Genomic DNA, 21,364 nt, shown 5'->3' on the forward strand with positions numbered 1-21,364 from the left:
TTTATTTTCCTATAACCCCGCCATGCGACTAACGCCTCAGGCCACCAGGATGCCATGCTGCCATAGAAACAGGAAGCAGTCTAGTGAGCAGCCGTGGTTGTAGGGAGTTCCCTTATGAGTCTAGGAGTCTGCAAGAGAAGGGGAATGTAGCCAGTTCAAGGATTATTAAGTTGAATAACAAACAAACACAGACTATTTGAATGAATGAGCCGGCCGTCCCGCTGCCTTACTTGTGGCACATGAGTTGAGAAGGACGAGGTTCCTTCCAGTCCTGGGAGGAGGAGCTGTTTACGTATATACCAAGTGGTAACAGTGATAAAAACTTATGGGGTCTAAAACGTTTCACAGTGTCCCCTTGAAATATTTATGAGCTTGACCTTGGCTCTTCCGAAAGGAGAGCAGGCCAGCATCCTCAGCAGTTGTATTCCAGACGTCCAGACGTTTTCTTTTGAAAGAGCCGAGCCGTGCCATTAGGAGACCTGAGGCAAACGAAACCTTGGCCGCTTTAAGCTCCTTTTCCAGAGACAGTTTCTTCTGGGTAAGGACAACATGTGTCTCCATTTAGAACAAAAGAGGACACAAGGGAGATCTCTAATGGTCACACGATGGAAACGAGGGGGTGTCGTTTCTAATGATCCCATCGGCCGCAACTGCAGCAAAGAGTTCCTTGCAAGGATGTTTAATAGGAGGACAAAAAAAATGTGTTTTATGTGATGGGGTGTGTGTGTGTGTGTGTGAGAGAGAGAGAGTGCTTTCCAGACCTGGACTCCAGAAACAAGCTATGCAGATAACAGAGAGTCCATGGTGTTCTCGCAGCGTTACCGTTCTGCACCCTGAGGCCCAGTGGCTTAATTTCTAACAAACAGACAAAAGACCCGATTAACTAGGGACAAGCAGAACCATCTGATTCCACCTGGATTCATCCTGCCCCATCAGAACTCCAGGGTGTATTTCAGAATCTGGGGTCTGCAGCCACCCCAACCTCACCAGCATCTCTGGCCTAGTCATCCCCTGTAGAAGAAAGACGGTTGAGGTACTTGAAGTGGCTGTATGGCTTCAGACGGCACAGTGTGTGTGTGGGAACCAGTGATTTTAAGTGTTCTCTATTTAAAAGAAAAAGCTTTAAAATATACACAGCGGAAAAGTCTGGCCCGAACCTCCGAACATGATAATTGTTGCTTCCTTTCAGGGCTAGTTTACGGAGCGGGGGAAGTATTCAAAATGGCAGCCCCCTCGTGCAGTATGATGAAGTGGTATAGGCAGCACCTTGGCCATCTTTTCCCTTTTCACACACAGGCCAAGCAGAACCCTAGTGGATGTGCCAGATGGGGAGGGGTCTAGTATAGCTAGCACAGGACCCCCTGCTCATTTTATGACAAAGAAAAGTTGGGGGAGAGTTGTTCACACTTCCCTTCAAGAAGGATTCCCAGGAGTTTCCTCATATGCTGAACTAGCCAAGCTCAGCCCAGTCAATGGGGACCTGCCTTCGTACTGAAGGATATCCTTCCTTTCAGCTTACTATTACTATTATCACTCCGGGGAACGGTAGAGGACAGGAAGGCCTGGAGGATCATTGTCTATGGGGTCACGATGGGTCAGACGTGACTACCAACTCACATTGGGTTACAAGGTAAAACCCCACATAAAATAATCATATAACCCCATTAAAATATAACAGAAACCCTGACAGTGAACAACTATCTTCCCACCCCACAACAACTAATCGCCATGGGAGTATTAACAGATGGTGATGGTTCAACCGGGTGACAGTCTGGCCTGATAAAGACTCTCCTGGAGTCTCTCCTGGAGGGACCCTTGATCTTCCATGCCATGGCCGCAGCCATAACCCCGACAGAAGAGCTCTGTTTTACAGACCCTGCGGAATGCAGAAACCTAGGGATGCCAGCTTCCAGGTGGGACCTGGGGGACCCTGGGAATTACAGCTTGTCTCAGTTCTCCTGGAGACAACTGGTGCCTTGGAGGGGAGACATTGTGACATTGTACCCCCTTAAGGTCCTTTTGTTGCCCAGGCTCCACCCTCAAATACCCAAGCATTTCCCAACCTGGATCTAGCAAGTCTTTCTCCCCCGCAATACCTTGCAGGTGCCTGTAAAGGACCTGACTACTCTATAGCAACCAAACGATCTCCAAAGCTGCTTACAAAAGATTGAAAGGTACAAGAAATATGCAGGCTAGAACAGTATGCCAAAAGGCCCTGGTCCTGCCCTCAGCGTCTTCTGCTAAAATACTCTCGGCTAGCAGACGATGGGAAAGACCAATTTTGTCCTTGAAATCAGGCAGAGCCACGACCAGCCAAACAGTTCTGTAGGGGATGGACCAAAGATCTGATTTGGCAAATGGCAACTGTACGTCTCTTCTTCTTTCAGCCTTTCATGGGAGACAACTACTGTGACGCCAGCAACAACAAAGCCTTTTGCAACTACGATGGCGGGGACTGCTGTGCTTCGACAGTCAAGACTAAAAAGGTAAGCTGGCAGTCCTCTGCTTTTGTGGCAGCCCACCTTGACGGCTGTTATGCTTATTTCTGTGGAGGACTTCCTCCCTCCAAGTGGGAATCAGAGTGGATGAGTAAGAACATCTATCAAAGAAACTGAATTATTGCCCTGTAGAGCAGGGGTAGTCAACCTGTGGTCCTCCAGACGTTCATGGACTACAGATTCCATGGGCCCCTACCAGCAATGCTGGCAGGGGCTCATGGGAACTGTAGTCCATGAACATCTGGAGGACCACAGGTTGACTACCCCTGCTGTAGAGCATAGGTCTTTTTTTTACAACTATCCTCTGCCGTGGGCACAGCTGGGTCACAATCCATCACAAGTTTGCTACATGGCCTTAGGCCAGCCCTCTCAGCTTGCCCTCCTAATCTGGGTATTCTAAAAGCAGCTTACAGTTCACCGTAAGAATTACAGTGATATCCAGAGGACAGATGCACTATTGGCAGAAGTACCTCAGTTTGGCTGTGTTAGTAAGGAAGAATCAAAATGCAGACCATTGAGCTTGGTTCCATTTCAAATTTGGATATTCTTTATTTTTTTATATTTGAAAAAAAAAAAAAAACCTCCTGTGAAACAAGGGGATACTAGAACCCTGTCCAACGCTGTTTGGGTGATATTTTTGTGCTGCATTTCTTGTTGGAAATATTTGTCGGGACCTCACAGCCCCGAATTCGATGATAGCGCCCCAGGGACTGGAGAGAACAAGCTTACCGCAGGCTGGGGCAAAGAAAGCGGCTCGGACTGCCCGGGATGTGGGGAACCTTCGGGTTGCAGGCGGCCGGTGGTGGGTGGCAGGGTGCGGCTACGAGACCAAACCCAGAAACCGGAAACGGCTGCAGGACACTCTCTGGAGACGCGCTCTACATGTGAGCTCGGGAGGTGGGGCCAGGCAGGAAGGTAAGAGTAAATAGATGACAGCAGAGTCTAGAGTCAATGAGCAGTAGCAGAGAGGTTACTGTGAGCCCAGGGACAGGAGGAGAGAGAGAGAAACTGGAATTCCCATTCTGCCAAAGTCTTGAGAAGTCTGCTTCCCAACCCGACAGACCCCAGCTCGGCACGGTGGCAAAGATAGGAGGCGGACATGACTCGGTGAATCCTGACAATATTTTTTCTCTAAATATCTGGAGTATTCTCATTTCAACAGGAAATAAACAGGGTTTTTTTTTATTACGTATTTCAACAGGAACTAAACAGGTTTTTTTTTTAAATTACGTATACTTTATTTTGTATACAGATATTGGCCATACACGGATTGTTGGTTCTTTTCTGTGTCTGTACAAAGCAGTTTTCTTTCAGTGGTAGAACATCCCAGGTTCAGTCTTTGGCATCTCCAGTTAAAGGATCTCATGGCTTCATTAACCAACCCAATAGTCAGTCAGTCATGTATTTTATTGCTTATAGCCTTAGGCCATTGCAAGACATTACAAAACAAATACAAAATATATTTACAAACTTCAGCACAGTCATAAGACTTTAAAATTCACATTAAGTTATCAAGAAAATAATTAACCAGAAATCTTGCCCTAATTTTCTTTGCAGCCACTGCAAAAAGGGATACCTTGTGAGTGAGAGGAGGGTGGTATATAAATATAATAAATAAAATAAATAAAATAAAAGCAAGTACACTTTATCTACGTCTGTCGGTCCATTGTACTCCACAAGAAAACTTCCCAGCAATTTAGATCAATGTAAACAGGACAGTGTAATAGATAACGGATCATGTCCTCCACAAACTGCTCTCCACAAAACTTAAATCAGCTGGCACACAAGCAAAACAGCCCTCCAACACAGCTGCCCTCATGGTCTGAAAATGAAGAACCACACCCTTTGTTCTAGGTTCCCGTTTCCCTTCTGCTTATCTTTTATTTGTTTGTTTGTTTGCCATAACCTTGGCTGGCTTTCCATCACTGTTGCTGGAATGTTGTCAGACAGACAAAACTAAACCTTGGCAGTAGTAAACACTGTAACTCTTCATCTCCCTATCTCAAGATCACTTTTAGTTTATTGATCATTTCTATTTGCCTCTCCCCACATGCAAGAGATTCCTAATTCAATGGATACAGCTTTGTACTTTTTTGCATTTTAGATAACTTGATTCTGTAGCGGAGAGGAGCTTGCAGGCACCTGCGTGATTTCTTATTCAAGCACTCTACCATGTGGATACTTGGGCCCAGCCCTGTGTTTTCCTGTCTGAGACCCTTGAATGGAAACCAGATTCTTGTCATACTTTCTCCAATCCAGCCCCCCTGCCCTTTGAAGAGCTTTATGAGTGGAATGTAAAAGGAGATATTCCAAAGGGGGAAAGGATGAAATGAGAGGGAAAGAGGCCAGTCGGGATGGCGTGGGAGAGGAGGGGGTTGTCTGCATAAAAATATTCCACGTACCATTTCTTTCCAGAGCAACATTACCACCTATTTGAAAAGAGATAGCATTAAAACTCAGCTTGGGCATGAAGGCCAGAAAATGCAAGACAGACGTGGAGAAGCATCTGATTCCAGATTAAGATGAGGCCTCCCCATTTTAACATGCAGATGAGGGAAGAAACATAGTGACGGCATCCACATGCTCTTGGATACTGCATGATAATTGAGCTATAGAGACTGCTTGCAGGCAAATTTATTTGTCCACACTGGAAAATACTGCAGCAAAGGATTGCTAGAGCACAATAATACCATAATGTACCCCATGATGTGTGGATGCAGCCATTGTCGTGTGTGATTGATATCTTAAAAATACCATTTTAGTTTAAATGAAGCAAGGGAGAGGAGGAAGGATAGGAGCTCTGGTGATTCACTGCTAACTACATTCAGTTTGTAGACAAACTGGGACCCGTCCCAGTTTGTCTACATCCTTCTTCAAAAGATGTTTGAAGGATGTTACCCAAAACTAAACACAATATACTAAGTGAGATCTAATCAGAGCAGAGTAAAGCAGTACCATCATCTTGCACAATCTGGAAGCTATATTTCTTTTGATACAGTTCTAAATCCCATTTACCTTTTTTGCCACTGAGTTACACTGCTGACTCATGTTCAGTGTATGGTCTACTAAGATCCCTAGATCCTTTGCACATACTACTGCCAAGGCAGGTCTCCTCCATCCTATAATGATGCATTTGATTTTTCCTACCTAAAAACAAAACTTTACAGATTTTCACTATTGAAATTCATTTTAGGTCAGTTTTCCAGCCTGTCAAGATCATCCTGTATCCTGATTCTGTCTTCTGCTATGTTTGCTACCCCTCCCAGTTTAGTATCATCTGCAAATTTAATAAGTCCCCCCTCTATTCATTCATCCAATCATTTATGAATATGCTGAACAATGCAGGGCCCAGGACAGATCCCTGAGGCACTCCACTTGTCACTCCTCTCCAAGAATATTGGTGAATCATTAACAAGCACCATTTGGGTGTGATCTGTTCTACTGTATTGAACAATTCTACTGTGTATTTGATCTTGCAATGCCCTATGACCTAGTGCAATAAAGTTTGACTTGACTTTGGGTGTGATCTGTCAACCAATTATCAATCCATCTAACATTAATAGGATCCATACTGCATTTTACCAACTTGTCAACAAGAATATATTGTGGAACCTTATCAAAGCTATACTGCAATTGAGATAAACCATATCCATAGCATTCCCCTGATCCAGCAAGGTATTAACTTCCTCAAAAAAAGATACAAGGTTAGTCTGACATGACTTGTTCTTGAGAAAACTGTGCTGACTCTTAGTAATCACAACCATCTGCTCTAGCTGCTCAAGGACCAATTGTTTGATGATTTGTTCTAAAATTTTGCCAGCTATAGATGTCAAGTTAACAGGTAGTTACCTGAATTCTCCTTGTTCCCCTTCTTGAAGATAGGAACATTTGCCCGCCCCCAATCTTCTGGTACTTTACATGTTCTCCAATCATTGTCAAAAATAATGGACAGAGGTTCAGAAATTTCATTAAAAGAAATTGCATAAAAACATGACTAGGTTTTTATGGACTACCCCTATAGTGATCCAAGGCTGCAACTCTTATCCCTCATCACATGAAATAATTCTGCCACATTGAACATGATTCCCCTTGCAAGAGAAGACTGAGGAGAAGTAGGAACTGAGCAGTTCAGACCTCTCCTCAGACCACCTATTTCAATCTCACTTTCTTGTCCCCACAATGGTCCTACCATGTTCTTACTCTTTTGTTGTTGTCGTGTTTAGCATTTCTCGCTAGCCTAAACTCATATTGAGCTTTAGCTTTTCTAACAATCCCCCTACAAGCGTTGGTTATTTTTTAAAAATCGATCCTTGGTTATATCAATTTCCTAAATGAGTCTTTTTTATTATTCTACCCAGGATAACTTTAAGTTTGTTAAAATTTGCTTTCCTGAAGTCTAGCCTATATTTCTGACCATGTAAGTTTTTCTCTTCCACAAGATTGCAATTTCCAAAATCATGTGGTCACTACTACCCACTGTGCTCACTACTTTCACGTCATCAACCAGTAGGCGATATTATTAAATATATATTATTAAATATATTTATTTATTTATTTATCATACTTATATACCGCCCTCCCCGGAGGCTCAGGGCGGTTTACATCATAACAGAGAACAATACATAAAACAGTCTGTAAAACATGTATAACTGATAACTAATAATATTGCCAAATGGGGATGCTTATCTCTCCTTTTCTCTCTGTCTCCCTTCTGATTTAATGGATGGGTCATCTCCCAAGACTTGACCTTCTCGTTGACCTTTGTCTTGATGCAGAACTCTCACCTCTTTACAAAACTTTGCTGCCACAATCGTTCATCATTCAGACAAGGGGATGTTTCGCCATAAATCCCTCCATTGGTTTCCCATTGCCTTTCCCTGCCCACAGAAAACTCTTTATTCTTACCTCCCCCTGACCCTGTCCCCCCTTAGCGTTCTGCCTTGATTTTCCCATTATTTTAGCTGTGGATTCCTGTCTTCTAGCCAAAGATTATGTTGCACTCCTTATCAGTGCTATTTTGGTTTGAGAATCACCATCGCAATTCAGTTTCTCCCTTGTGCAAATCAAATTCATGCATCTTTTAAATAGATATATTCCTTTTTCCACATGGTTCTTATCACATAAAAGTGTACTCATTTTCCAACCCTATTTGGCTGTGAATAAATCAACATTATATATTATATTAATATTATTCATATATTGAAACTAAGGAGAATTCCAGTAAGAATACTTGAGGAATGCAGTGAGGGCCGTTTCTTGTTCTAAAGCTACAGTCCAATACACTTGCCTAAGAGTTTCGCCATAAATACACCCATTGGTTTCCCATTGCCTTTCACTGCCCACAGAAAGCTCTTTATTCTTACCTTCCCCAGACCCTGTCCCCCCCTAGCTTTCTGCCTTGATTTCCCATTATATTGAGCTGTTGAGAAAGTACACTTGCCTGAGAGTGAGTCCGTTTGATGAAAGTGGGACTTGCATAGAGTCGCGTTGTACATTCTTTGGGTATACTTGGAACGTACATATGGACTTAGAATGCAATCCTAAGAATCACACTATTCTAAGCTTCTGGCTTCAATTAACTTAGAACAGTATAACTCTTAGGACTCTACTGTAAGTATTTATGGTAATTAGTGCTTTTCGTGGATGATTTCTGTTTTGTGGATTGTTGTGCTATTGGAAGGCCTATTGATGTAGTGAATCAGAAAACAAATCTCAGAATAAAAAAATAAATTATTTAAATAATGTAAAAGGTACTGATACTAGGGGCCATGCCCATTGCATTCAGGAATACAGTGGGTGCTAGATTATGGGGGTGGAGTAGAAGAAATCTGGCCTCCCCCTCCCCCCAGGACCTGGAAAGGCTACAGGCAGCTGTTATGTAATTCACTGGCAGGAACAGCTCTCATGCAGCAAGGATCTGCAGCCTCCAAACCTCAGAGGGATGTGGAAGGAGGAGGGGTGGTCAGAGATGGGGGACGGAAGACAGTTGGCTGGCTGCTGGACAGACAGGCAAGCCAGTTGGAGGAGGAGGCACTCAGGGGCGGGACAGCCACCCTGAGTGGGTGAAGTGCTGAGTGGCACTTAAGCCATCAGACACAGTCCTCCTTCAAGTCCTTACCAGAAATATATAGTAGAACAGATTCTCACTGGGGATCTGTGATTGTATGAAATTGCCCTGTGATGCCCTGGGGGATTCTGGAGTACCTTGGAATTTTGAGTGATCATCAAATAGGCTTTTGATTAGTATTCCTTTTCCGGTTATCTTTAAGGGTAATTTAATATTTCTCATCAATATTGATTATGGCTGATATTTCTCATTTCAACTGTTTCTCTTTCATGCAAAATGAACCTGTGTTTGCTTCCTTTTGCACCATGTTTTCCTTGTAATTGGACATATTTTTTGATATTACTCGTGAATCAAATCAGATTTCTGCGTCATATGGGAAGGCATTGTGATAATAATTGTGATTCAGTGACAGAGGATTTGACGGACTTGCAGAAGATCCCAGGTTCAATCCCTGGTGTCTTCAGTCAAAAGGATAAGGTGATGGGAAAGACTTTTGTCTGAGTTCCTGAAAGCTGCTTTTGGTCTGAATAATAGACAATACTGACGTTAGTGGACCAGTGGTTCAATATGAGGCAGTTTTATGTGTTCATGATAAACCAACATACAAAATAAAGACTAAAAAATAGGTCTGAAATCAATAACAAAATATAAACAAATGCAGTGGTAAAGAGTGGTGGCTTCTAATCTGGCAAGCCAGGTTTAATTCCCCAATTCTCCACATGCAGCCAGCTGGGTGACATTGGGCTAGTCACAGCCCTGATAATACTGTTCTTACTGAGCAGTCCTGTCAGAGCTCCCTCAGCCTCATTTACCTCACATGGTACCTGTCGTGAGGAGAGGAAGGGAAGGTGAATGTAAGCCACTTTGGCCGATTCCGCACAGGTGGAAAAGGCTGAGAGGGTGGTCATATGGAAGTGGGGCTAATCCCCGCTTCCATATGACACAGCCACCAGGCAGGCCCCCTCGTAGGCCTGCCACAGATCTGGTCCTCAGTTGCCCCGAGTTAAGGGAATGCAGATTCTTCCATGTTCCCTTAGCCTGCTGCGGGGGCCCACAGGACCTGTTCCGCCTCAGGCCCTTGTGACAAAAGGAGATCCAGGCTTTCCATGCCCAGCTCCTCCCTACCCTACAGTGACCCAGAGGGGGCAAAAAATGCCTCGGTTGGCTTTGTGGTGCTTTACTGCACTCCAGGAACGGACTGAGGCATTTCTTTTTATTTTGCAGGGAGGTGGGATTGTGTTCTGCCATGGGAACCATTCCACCACTGTTTTGTTTCCCAAGGGACACATTTCAGTGTCAGAGCAGATCCAGCACTGAAATGTGTCCCCAGTGTGGAAACAAGCACCAGTGGTGGCACGGCATGGCCACCGCCATGCAGAATCACCTTTGAGACTCTTTCTAGTAGAGAAAAGCAGGGTATAAAAAAACAACTCTTCTTCTTAGCAGGGGCTATTTGCTCAGCCCTGTATATATTGTTTTTGCAAGACTCACCCATGTTTACAATTCTTTCAAGCATTCCTCTTCCAGGCTTAATGACTGTCTTCCTACAATCTTTTAAAATATATTTTGCCATCTTTAATTATAATCTTTAATTATGTTGCTAGCAACACCAGTGCCCCCTTTAATAAAAGTCCTGAAAATGAATATATTCAGTGGGCGGTCCATTCTATCTTACTTGCCATGGCCTGCCTCTGCATAATGAGACTGACATTTTTTGGTGGTCTCCCATCCAAATACTAACCAGAGTCAGCCCTGCTTAGCAGCCAAGATCTGGCAGAATTGGACTAGCCTGGGCTATCCACCTCAAGATACCTGTATGGGTGGGGAGAGAGAGGGAGAAAGAGAAACCCATTCACAGGAAAGAAGCATCAAATGCATATACATGGATTCAAAGTTCAAGATCCACACACCAGTGATGAACCAGGCAGTTCTGGCAGGGGAAAGAAGACAGTTGTGCTGAGGCAGCCAGAGGAGGGAATGTGTTAATCTGTTGAGCTGCCTGCCCTCCTGCTGACCCGGGAGCGCTTTTGAGGCTCAACAAAGACCATTCCATCCAGTCCTTCCAGCCAATGGCAGAGAGCAAGGCCTTCTGCCAGTGATCTAGAGGGGATAAGGTCCGCTCCATTAAGGGCAAACAAAATCCTGTTTCCTTTTAATGTCTGTGACCTCTTGACCCAGGCCAGATTTCCAGAGCTTCCACAGCCTGAATGCTCCTGACCCTTTCTGCTGTTTTATTTTAAAGGAAGACTAATGCTTTAGAAAGAGAACACCACATTGTTCAATTGAGCAAGCAATTGGCTGTGTGTATCTGTGTGCCTTGTGGAGGAGGATAACCACACACCGTGGCTGATGGCGCAAGAGGACATCTTTGCTAGGATTTCAAGATCATGCACAGATGAGCTTTCAGCGTTCTTTCTTTTCCAAGGCGGGAGGTGGCCAACCTCCATCAAGGCCAAAGTGATGTCATCCAGTGTTGCCCCAGGATTCATTCAATTGCTATAGTTCTCAAATCTCCCTTGCTAATCTAGCTGTTATTGTTTGCAGTGGCAGGAGACTTTGTGTTCCTTCATTAGAAAATCAAATGCTTGGGTAGGTGTATTTAGTTAAAAAAAAACCCAAGCCCTCCCTTTTTCTCTGTGCTGCATGCCTCAAATTACATACGTCTCAACACATTCACAAATTTAAACCCACAATACCTAGATAGTAAAAGGTGAAAGATTTTATGCGATAGGAACCAGAATATAACCACAATAAGTTTTTTAAAAATGCATGGGACTTCTTAAAACTCAGTCACAAAGCTGTTTTTTCATCAGAGATCTCCAGAAGGGCTTTGACCTTTGCGTAATTTTCAAATCGTGTTCTACAAAATGGGAACAACTAATGAAAACACCCAGAAGAACCACATAGATCAGGGGTAGTCAAACTGCGGCCCTCCAGATGCCCATGGACTACAATTCCCATGAGCTCCTGCCAGCGCTGGCAGGGGCTCATGGGAATTGTAGTCCATGGGCATCTGGCGGGCCGCAGTTTGACTACCCCTGACATAGATGAACGGACATAGATGAACGGACTTGCCATATGGGCTTATGTGGTGATCCCGTTAATATGAGGGTCCAGGACCCTGTAACGTTTGATATCTTGAAATGAATTCAGAAACAAACCAGGAGCCATTGTAAGGATTTAAAACTTGGGATAAAAGACACAAAATACTCAACCCCTTCTGGATTCTGTCCATCTCTCAGTCAGTTATATCAAGACAGCCAACACCTATTAACACAAACAGTAAAGTAGTGCTCTTACCAACCAGAAAGTGGAGACTAGCCATCAGAACCACCAAGGTTATCTCCGGAACATAGCCTGACTTCAAGCCAGATTGAAAAGGCTCAGAGACAAATCCAGGAGACCCTTGTGTTACTTTGCAACCACATGCTGAATAGTGTTCTCCAAAAAGAGTAAGAACTGAAACCGGTCAAGAGTTAGCCAAAGTCATCTTATCTTATGAGAGCCAGCTTGGTGTAGTTGTTAAGAACGGTGGCCTCTAATTCAGAGAACCAGGTTTGATTCCGTACTCCCCACATGTGGCCAGCTGGGTAACTAGGGCCAGTCACACTTCTCAGAGCTCTTTCAATCTCATGAGGGGAGCCAGTATGGTGTAGTGGTTAGGAGTGCAGACTTTTAATCTGACACACTGAGTTCGATTCTGCACTCCTCCAGATGCAGCCAGCTGGGTGACCTTGAGCTCGCCACGGCACTGATAAAACTGTTCTGACCGGGCAGTGATATCAGGGCTCTCTCAGCCTCACCCACCTCACAGGGTGTCTGTTGTGGGGAGAGGAAAGGGAAGGCGACTGTAAGCCGCTTTAAGCCTCCTTCGGGTAGAGAAAAGCGGCATATAAGAACCAACTCCTTCTTCTTCTTCTTCTTCTTCTTCTTCTTCTTCTTCTTCTTCTTCTTCTTCTTCTTCTTCTTCTTCTTCTTCATCTACCTTACAGAGTGTCGATCGTGATGAGAGGAAGAGTAGCCAATTGTAAGCCTCTTTGAAACTCCTTCGGGTATTAAAAAGCAGAGTACAAAAAACCCATCTCTTCTTCTTGTAGTGAGGGCTACTGTCCAGAGGCCTTGGGGGATCCCCATTCACTAAGGAGTGATTAATACTTTCCCCCAATAAAATACCCCCTCTTCTCCTAGCAAGCCATTGCCAGACAAGATAGGCAGGCCTCTCAGTCATACGTGGTCACCTCTACAACATCCAGAATGTTGTCAACATCCATCAAGGAGACCAGATAGAAATAATCCAAGGGGGAGGGGGAACCTATCTGGTACATTGACCATCTTTCATAGTCAATCTGCTCTTAAATTATCTCCCGGTTTAGCCTGGATGTGAGAGATGAGTAAAATCATCTCATATAAGTTGAAATCCAGTTGTGGATAGGATGGATCCTATCCAAGAGATCCTAAGTTTGAGAACAGGGAGCTTGGAAACCTGTCCTTATTTTTCTTTGTGTAATGATGAAAAGTACTCAAGAATGCTTTGCACAAATAGATTTTGTTCAGGAAAACAGATAGTTTAGACTAAAGGTAAAGGTAAAGGTATCCCCTGTGCAAGAACAAAGTCATGTCTGACCCTTGGGGTGACGCCCTCTAGCGTTTTCATGGCAGACTTAATACGGGGTGGTTTGCCAGTGCCTTCCCCAGTCATTACCGTTTACCCCCTAGCGAGCTGGGTGCTCATTTTACCGACCTTGGAAGGATGGAAGGCTGAGTCAACCTTGAGCCGGCTGCTGGGATTGAACTCCCAGCCTCATGGGCAGAGCTTTCAGACTGCATGGCTGCTGCCTTACCACTCTGCGCCATAAGAGGCTCTTTTAGTTCAGTCTAAATCTCCCTAAATACTATCCTATCCCTACTTAGGCTTTTGTGAGCAAGTCTTCATAGGTTGGCAGAGAAAGAAAAAGCACCCCACCATAATGTTTTTCCACGCCGGCAAAGGTTTGCTCACCTGACGTCTTTTGCTCATCTTGAGGCTCTTATGCTCTTTGCCCTCAAAACCTAAATAATAATAGCAAAATAAATGGGTCTCTGTTGTCAGTGCGAGAACATCTGTTTCTTTAGCAGGGAACATCCCATTGAAGTTGCAGCACTGCAAAATGGGAGGAGACGCTGTTGCCTCATATGCTTTGGCAATTAAGTTATGAATCACCTGCACAGTGTAAGAAAACTTTGGGGCAAGAACAGCCAACCTCCCAAGCAAACATGTATTTCTGATTGCGTAGCCACACCAAGCATACCATTTAAGCTGTCAGTCTTGGGGGCCCTTCCTCGCAAACTGGGACATGCCTCGGAAAGGAAAGCAAACTAAGCACACGTTCTGGAGAACCTGATGTTGTTTACTGGAAACACAACTGGTTTGCGAGCCCCTCCTCCCCCTGACAAACTTAAAAAAAAACTTTTTGCAGGGACAAAAAAAGGAGTCAATATTTGAGCAATTAATCTGACCGTATTACATCACTCTGGAAATAGCACAGATAGCACCCAGCATAGTCAGAGGGTCCCTCAGCAAAACATCATATCCTATGATGGAGACTGCACGTAATCTGAGGGATTTTTGGCAAGGGTAGGAGATAGTTCCTTTAAGAATCAGGGGGTTACATTTAAAAGTGCTTCCAGAAGAAAAGGAAGAGGTGACCTGAATGAATGATTCTATCTACTTTTTGCTCTAATACCATAATAATCTCTATTACTATCTAGATAGGATCATGAATGGGTCTTGTGCTTTAGAGCAAGGATAGTCAACCTGTGCCAGCAAACGCTGGCAGGGGCTCATGGGAATTGTAGTCCATGAACATCTGGAGGACCACAGGTTGACTACCCCTGCTTCAGATAAGAACATAAGGCATTGCTATTTCTGAAGGCCTTGCTATTGAAAAATTAAAAGGGAAAATGGCAAAGGGAAGGGGAGCTGAAGACAGGAATAAGCAATACACGTTCATTTCTTTTACATCTACATACCATATGTGTCATTTTATGTGGTTGTGCCCAAGGCCTCAAGTCCAAAGTGTTCTGGGCAAAAGATGAAAGGTAGCAAGGAAAAAGCACATAATTATTTGAGGTAGACCTTTAGATGGATGTGTGGTGGGTCTGGAGATGAAATTGCCAGGTAACAGTGGAATGGAGATTTTAAGCAATGTTAATCATGGAGCTCATGAATGGGAATGTAGGAGTCACAATTAGTTGCACATGAAGCTTCCTTACACTGAGCTTGACAGTGGATCCATCAAAGTTAGCATTGTCTCTCCAGGGTCTCAGGTTTAAGTCTTTCACATCACCTACTACCTGATCCTTCAACTGGAGATGCTGGGGATTGAACCTGGGACAGTCTACACCAGCGTTTGCTGGCAGGGGCTCCTAGGAATTGTAGTCCATGGACATCTGGAGGGCCGCAGTTTGACTACCCCTGGTCTACACACAAAGAAAACGCTCTACTGTTGTGCCACAGCCCCTTTCTCCATCCATGACACTTAACAAAGATAACTACAAGTAGGCGTATGGTTTATTGATGCGTAAGCAATGCTTAATAATGCAGGTATTATGAGTGAAATTGAGGGCATATAAAAGGTTCAATATGTATATTCTTCATCTTAAAAGTGTTCCATTGAGCAGAGAAATATTCCCACTGGATTCCAAGAGGCTATAAGCTCCTCCTGCTTTGCTTGCCCTATTTGGTGTGTCAGTGTAGAATATCCTCCCATCTGTTTCTGTTGCAAGGGTTGCGCAAAGGGAACAGAGCGGAACAATCTGATGGTCTCTCGTGATAGCCACCCTCCCGTCTCTGTGCTGCTTATGTAAACACACACATGCAAACTCACACTAGGGGATTGTTATGAATTGCTCATCCCTGCTGTTCCCCCCCTCATTCCCATCTCAGCTGCCACTTTTCCTTTTTCCAAATGGAGCCCAACATTCTTTATTTCGCACCATTTCCTGTTTGCTCACACCAGACTTTCCCCATAAAATCTTTCAGTACTATCTGTGCATCAGTAAATCAGCATTATATGCCAGTTCTATGTGTAAAGGGCATAGATTGAACATGAAAATACCCAGTGATGCACATATTTAAAAAAAAATGATGCCAACATGCCTACGCAATGGAATCCACAAAACCAGGAGCGAAATAAAAATGAAAACCAAGACCGCAAAGTATAAACAAAAGATATAAAAACCAACAAAACAGGGAGCAATCATTGGTTTCTATCACACTTCTAGGGATTTACATGCCTGCTTTAAAGTGTTGTGCCCCACACCTCCCTGTGTGACAGACATAAATATGTTCATACCCAATGACTTTTGTTTGTCTTCCTAGCCATGGTTTGTGTACTGATAATAATTTTATCTGTTTAAAACCAAATTGGATTTTTTTTTGGGGGGGGGGGGGACATGCAATGCACAGCATTCTTAGCGGCACAAGACACTCCAGGCAAGTCAAAAAGACACAGAAGTATTGTATACGCCATTGTGGGAGGACATCTGGCACTACCATTGCCGCTGAAGAATCTGCATGGACAGTTTTCTTTCTCGATGGAAAACCTAGTGTTGTGAAAAACACTCCTCCAGAGGAGGACTTTTGGAACTGAGGTTGAACTGAATGGCTACTGGTGGACTTGTGGGTCTTTGGGAAGGATAGATGACCTTCATGTTTAACTCTCCCCTCCACACAAACACCTGCTTACCTGTTGTGCCTTGTTTTGTGGTTCTGGTTGCAGAGAGTTCAGCTGTGCTCTCAGGCTATCTAAGCTCCACAATGACATCATAGGTAGACTAGCCAATTTCAACCTTTTTTTTGGCCACAGTCCTTTTAGGAGGTCTTCTCAAGTTCCAGGGCCCTCTGGAGTTGGTTGGTGCTTGCATAATGAGCTAGGCTAAAAAAGGCCTAGGCTAAGGGTGAACTAAGAGCCTCTTGTGGCGCAGAGTGGTAAGGCAGCAGAAATGCTGTCTGAATCTGTCTGTCCATGAGGCTGGGAGTTCAGTCCCAGCAGCCGGCTCAAGGTTGACTCAGCCTTCCATCCTTCCGAGGTCGGCAAAATGCTTGCTGGGGGGTAAACGGTAATGACTGGGGAAGGCACTGGCAAACCACCCCGTATTGAGTCTGCCATGAAAACGCTGGAGGGCGTCACCCCAAGGGTCAGACATGACCCGGTGCTTGCACAGGGGATACCTTTACCTTTACTTTAAGGGTGAACTAGCTATACTCAATGTACCTTGACTTATATTTACCAAGACAGATTTCTAGAACACATGACCAAGGGAAGCATGTGTGTTCATTTTTTCCCCATGAATGTATTAATTCAAGCATACACAAAGGAACAAATTACATGATTTCTTTTTCTTTCCCTAGACGAAAGTTGAACTTTCTTGCCATTAACAACGTAATATGGGACAAAAAGGGTATTTCATCAATTCAGTTACCAGGGCCCCCAATAACACCTTTGGTCTCTCCTTTTCACAATTTTCAGGCTGTGGCCTTCCTCAAATGTGCCAGGGCCCCCCACGAGGCCATATGGCCTCCTTTGAGAATGGATGAGTTAGATGGATGCCACAAAACAGTTAAACATGTGGGTTGTATGAATTCACCCAAAGTGGGTGAGATATATTTGTGCATTGTGAATGATTTTACAAGATTAAGCATGTGTGTGTGGGTGGGTGGGTGGGTGGGTGGGTGGGTGGGTGGGTGGGGAGTAAATTCCAGGTTAGTTTAGGGATGCTAGTCCCAAGGTGGGACATGGAGATCCCCTGGAATTATAATTTATCTTCATGAGACAGTGATCCATTCCTTTGGAGAGTATGGCTGCTCCATGTATATCCAAACCCAGTACTGGCAACCCTAGACCCTTTTTATTTATTTATTTATTTATTTATTTATTTATTTATTTATTTATTTATTTATTTATTTATTTATTTATTTATTTATTTATTTATTTATTTATTTTATTTATTTTTTATTTATTTTTTATTTATTTGTTTATTTATTTGTTTATTTATTTATTTATTAGATTTTTATCCGACTACTCCCCAAATGCTTAGCTTAGCATTCACAGACACTGCGATACTGTTGTTCCCTGACAAATCAAGATTTAGAATAGCTGTTTCTCTAGTGGCCATATATTTTAAAGGTGTACTTGTTGCACAGTTGTAGACTGTATATGTAGACCGTGAATCTTGCTCACAACTACACATACATTCATTATATGTAGATACATCAGGAGCCAGCTTGGTGTAGTGGTTAAAAACAGCAGACTGGGCTGGGTTTGAGTCCCTTCTGTCTTCATGCAGCCAGCTGGGTGACCTTGGGATAGTCACCTTCCTGTTAGAGTTATTTTCACTGAGCAGTTCTGGCAGAGCTCTCTCAGTTCTGCCTACCTCACTGGATGTCTGTTTTGGGGTTAGGAAGGGAAGGAGATTGGAAGTCACTTTATGACTCCTGTGAGCTATGAAAAGTTTCTTCTTCTACATCTTTAAACAGCCCGTGGCGCCACGGGCGCCACGGACTATATAATTCGTTAAGCCCCCTAGAGGTGGGCTTTGTCCGTGATGAGGAAGGGTCCGGGTTGGACCCTTCCTCACGACAGACAATCGGAGGGACCAATCGGCAGGCGCGAAGCGCCTGCCGATTGGTCCCTCCGATTCCCAGGCTGAGCAACTGCGAGCCGCGCGCAGCGCAGCTCGCAGTTGCTCCCGGTCTGACGCTGCGGGAGGCGCAAAGCGCCTCGCGCAGCGTCAGACCGCCGCCATTCCCTCCTTGCCGGTCTGACGCTGCGGGAGGCGCGAAGCGCCTCGCGCAGCATCAGACCGCCGCACGAGGCAACCCCCAGCAGTTGCGCGAAGCGCGGCTGCTGGGGATTCCCTCTTTGCCGGTCTGACGCTGCGGGAGGCGCGAAGCGCCTCGCGCAGCGTCAGACCGCCGCACAAGGCAACCCCCCTTTCAAAACCCCTTTTTATAAAGGGGCTTTGAAACTAGTAGAATCATAAAATCATAGAATCATAGAGTTGGAAGGGGCCATACAGGCCATCTGGTCCAACCCCCCCCCCCCGCTCAACGCAGGATTAGCCCTAAGCATCCTAAAGAATCCAAGAAAAGTGTGTATCCAACCTTTGCTTGAAGACTGCCAGTGAGGGGGAGCTCACCACCTCCTTAGGCAGCCTATTCCACTGCTGAACAGGCTGCCTAAGAATGACCAGGAGTGTACCGGAGTGTGTGTGTATCTGTGTGTGTGTGTGTGGGGGGGGTTAATTTGTTTGGCACTTTTATAGTTAATAAGGAAAAGAAAATTAAAGGGAGATTTGAGAGAGTTTTATAAAATTATGCATGGGACGAGGAAAATGGAAAGAGCACTATTCCTCCTTTCTTGTACTAGGAACTTGGTAGCCATTGATGAAGTAGAGAGGCAGCTGGTTCAGGATGTATTCAAGGACATGTTTCTTTAGATGACATATAATTAACTTGTAGAACTCACTGCTACAGGATATACTGATGGCTTATGTGCATGCAAAGTGCCATCAATCTTTGGCAACCCCATAGGGTTTTCAAGAGGGAAGCAGAGGTGTTTGAAGCTCTGTTCCCCTGCATGAGAGCCTCCGAGACACCTGGTTGACTCTTGTAGGAAATAGGACCTGAATGAAATTAGAGTGGCAAGTCTATTACCTTGGGAGCTTAAGGGGTGGTGGTGGTGGTGGAAAGAGACAGAAATGGCATCATCTGGTGCGTTGACATCTCTTCCTAGAGAAAACTTAGAAGTTTCATCAGCAGATCAAGTGATGATGATGATGTCATCTGTTCAGTCATATCCAACCCTCAGCAATTCTATAGGAAAGTCTTCCCCATGTGTCCCTGTTTCTGACTGCTTTCTTTAGTTGGTTCATGGTCATCCCTGTATTGGCTTTGATTGTGTTGAGCCAGAAGATTCTTTGGCGACCACATTTCCTTTTGCCGCTGACCATGCCAAGCATTAATGATTTTTCTAGCGAGTTTGATTGCATGATGTGTCCAAAGTAAGTGAGCTTTAGCCATAATCTCTTTCCTTCTAATGACATCCTGCTTTAGGATGCTTTGGGCTGATCCTGCGTTGAGTAGGGGGTTGGACTAGATGGCCTGTATGGCCCCTTCCGACTCTATGATTCTGTGATTCTAATAAAATCAGAGTCCAGTAGCACCTTTAAGACCAACAAAGATTTATTCAAGGTGTGAGCTTTCAGGTGCAAGCATTCTTCATCAGACTATGAACTGACCATCATTACAGTGGCTCCTCTCTAAAACTATCTTGTTGGTAATTCTGACTGTCCATGGTATTCGCAGTGTTCGTCTCCAACACCATAATTTGAAAGATCAGGTGACTTTCCCCCAAATTCTATGATCTTACTAGTGAGTTTTGCAGGAATTCTAGTGTTTCCTGATGTGCTGGTATCACTTCTGGCTGAAAACCCGGAAGTGGGGTTGATGTGTCCTGCAGTGCTATTTCTGCCCTCCCCCAGTAGTCCTAGTGTAAGGGTGGCTGAGTGGGTCAAACTACCAGGAGGATTCCTGCCTGACCTGGGCAAATGAAATTTATGGTGGGTCTGATATAATGGGAGTATTTTTATGTTCTTAAAAGCATGTTCATACCTGGGCTGTTAGATCCATAGTTATCTGTTTTGACATTCTGCCAGTCCCTTATTTATTAATTACATTTTTATACCACCCTTCCCTTGTGGTTTCAGAGCAATTTACAATATATACGGATAATAAAACATAATCACAATCTTAAAAACAGTAAGTTGCAAGTGTTAAAATTATTTATTTATGTAAATAAAGACTTGCAGAAAGACTTGCCTAGCTGGGAAATCAACAGTGACCTGCCCTTCATGTGCATAACTTGGGAGTAAAGAGTGATTTGTTATGCTAAAGACAGGCACAGACCTTGCATGGGGAAGGACAGGTTGCACATCAGTGGGAACATACATGCATGTAATGTGTAGCGCACATTCCCAGGAGCCCCCCTGACAAATGCATTGCACAGGGAACAGATGGGAGGGGCTCACTACGTGGCATGGAGGGTTTTTTTAATGCCCTAGGAGGAAGTCAATGTGTCAGCAGGGAGTGAATCCACATTATGCTTGCTGAAAACATCAGAACAGGTTGTGGCATTATTCAGGAAGGGAGGGGAATTAGGTCATTAACTTGGCCTGCGCAGATGGGAAAGACTCCTGGGAATTCACTCCAGGCACCATAGCCCCCCCCCCTCCCCACTTGTCCCTGTTCTTCTCTATGTAAATTCCTGATGCAATCCACTGAAATCAACTTCCTTTTGCCAAAGTACCGCCAGAGGCTATTTCTTCAACTCTTGCTTTTCTTTGTTTTTAAAGAGACAGCCACTTTTGCAAACTAGCTTGCTTCCTTTCCTTGCCACTGCTTTGCAAGACCTGAGTTGTAGTCTCAAAGCAGAGCTCCGCTCTAATGCAAAAAGTAGTTGAAGATAAGCTTTGCAAGTCATGAGCTGCTGTAGAAGCAGACCAGCGCTCTAGAAAAGAACAGTGCCCGAGACCTGCTGTCCATCTTTAAAGTGTGATCAACCTGAACTTTGCACTGATTATATTTAAGAACCCAATCTGAATAATAACCAGCATATCTTTAAACATTGGGAACCATGCTCATGATTAAAAATAACTCATATGATGAATTTAAACCTATGTCACATCATGGATTTTCCCGGTTTTGATAAAAGTGACGTTTATCATCATCTGCTTTTTAACTCACATATAAATTCACTGT

General features: G+C 44.2%; 1 protein-coding gene across 1 annotated transcript in view; it reads left to right on the forward strand.

The window, feature by feature from the left end:
• The window catches only part of PAPPA (pappalysin 1), a 286,657-nt gene that overhangs the window by 251,048 nt on the left and 14,245 nt on the right, over positions 1-21,364 (forward strand). Inside the window, exon 21 of the mRNA XM_077305078.1 lies at positions 2,388-2,486. Within this exon, the coding sequence (XP_077161193.1) occupies positions 2,388-2,486 (99 nt within the window). The remainder of the gene's footprint in view (positions 1-2,387; positions 2,487-21,364) is intronic.

The sequence above is a fragment of the Paroedura picta genome, chromosome 12 (genome assembly GCF_049243985.1).
Source record: "Paroedura picta isolate Pp20150507F chromosome 12, Ppicta_v3.0, whole genome shotgun sequence".
Lineage (NCBI taxonomy): Eukaryota > Metazoa > Chordata > Lepidosauria > Squamata > Gekkonidae > Paroedura > Paroedura picta.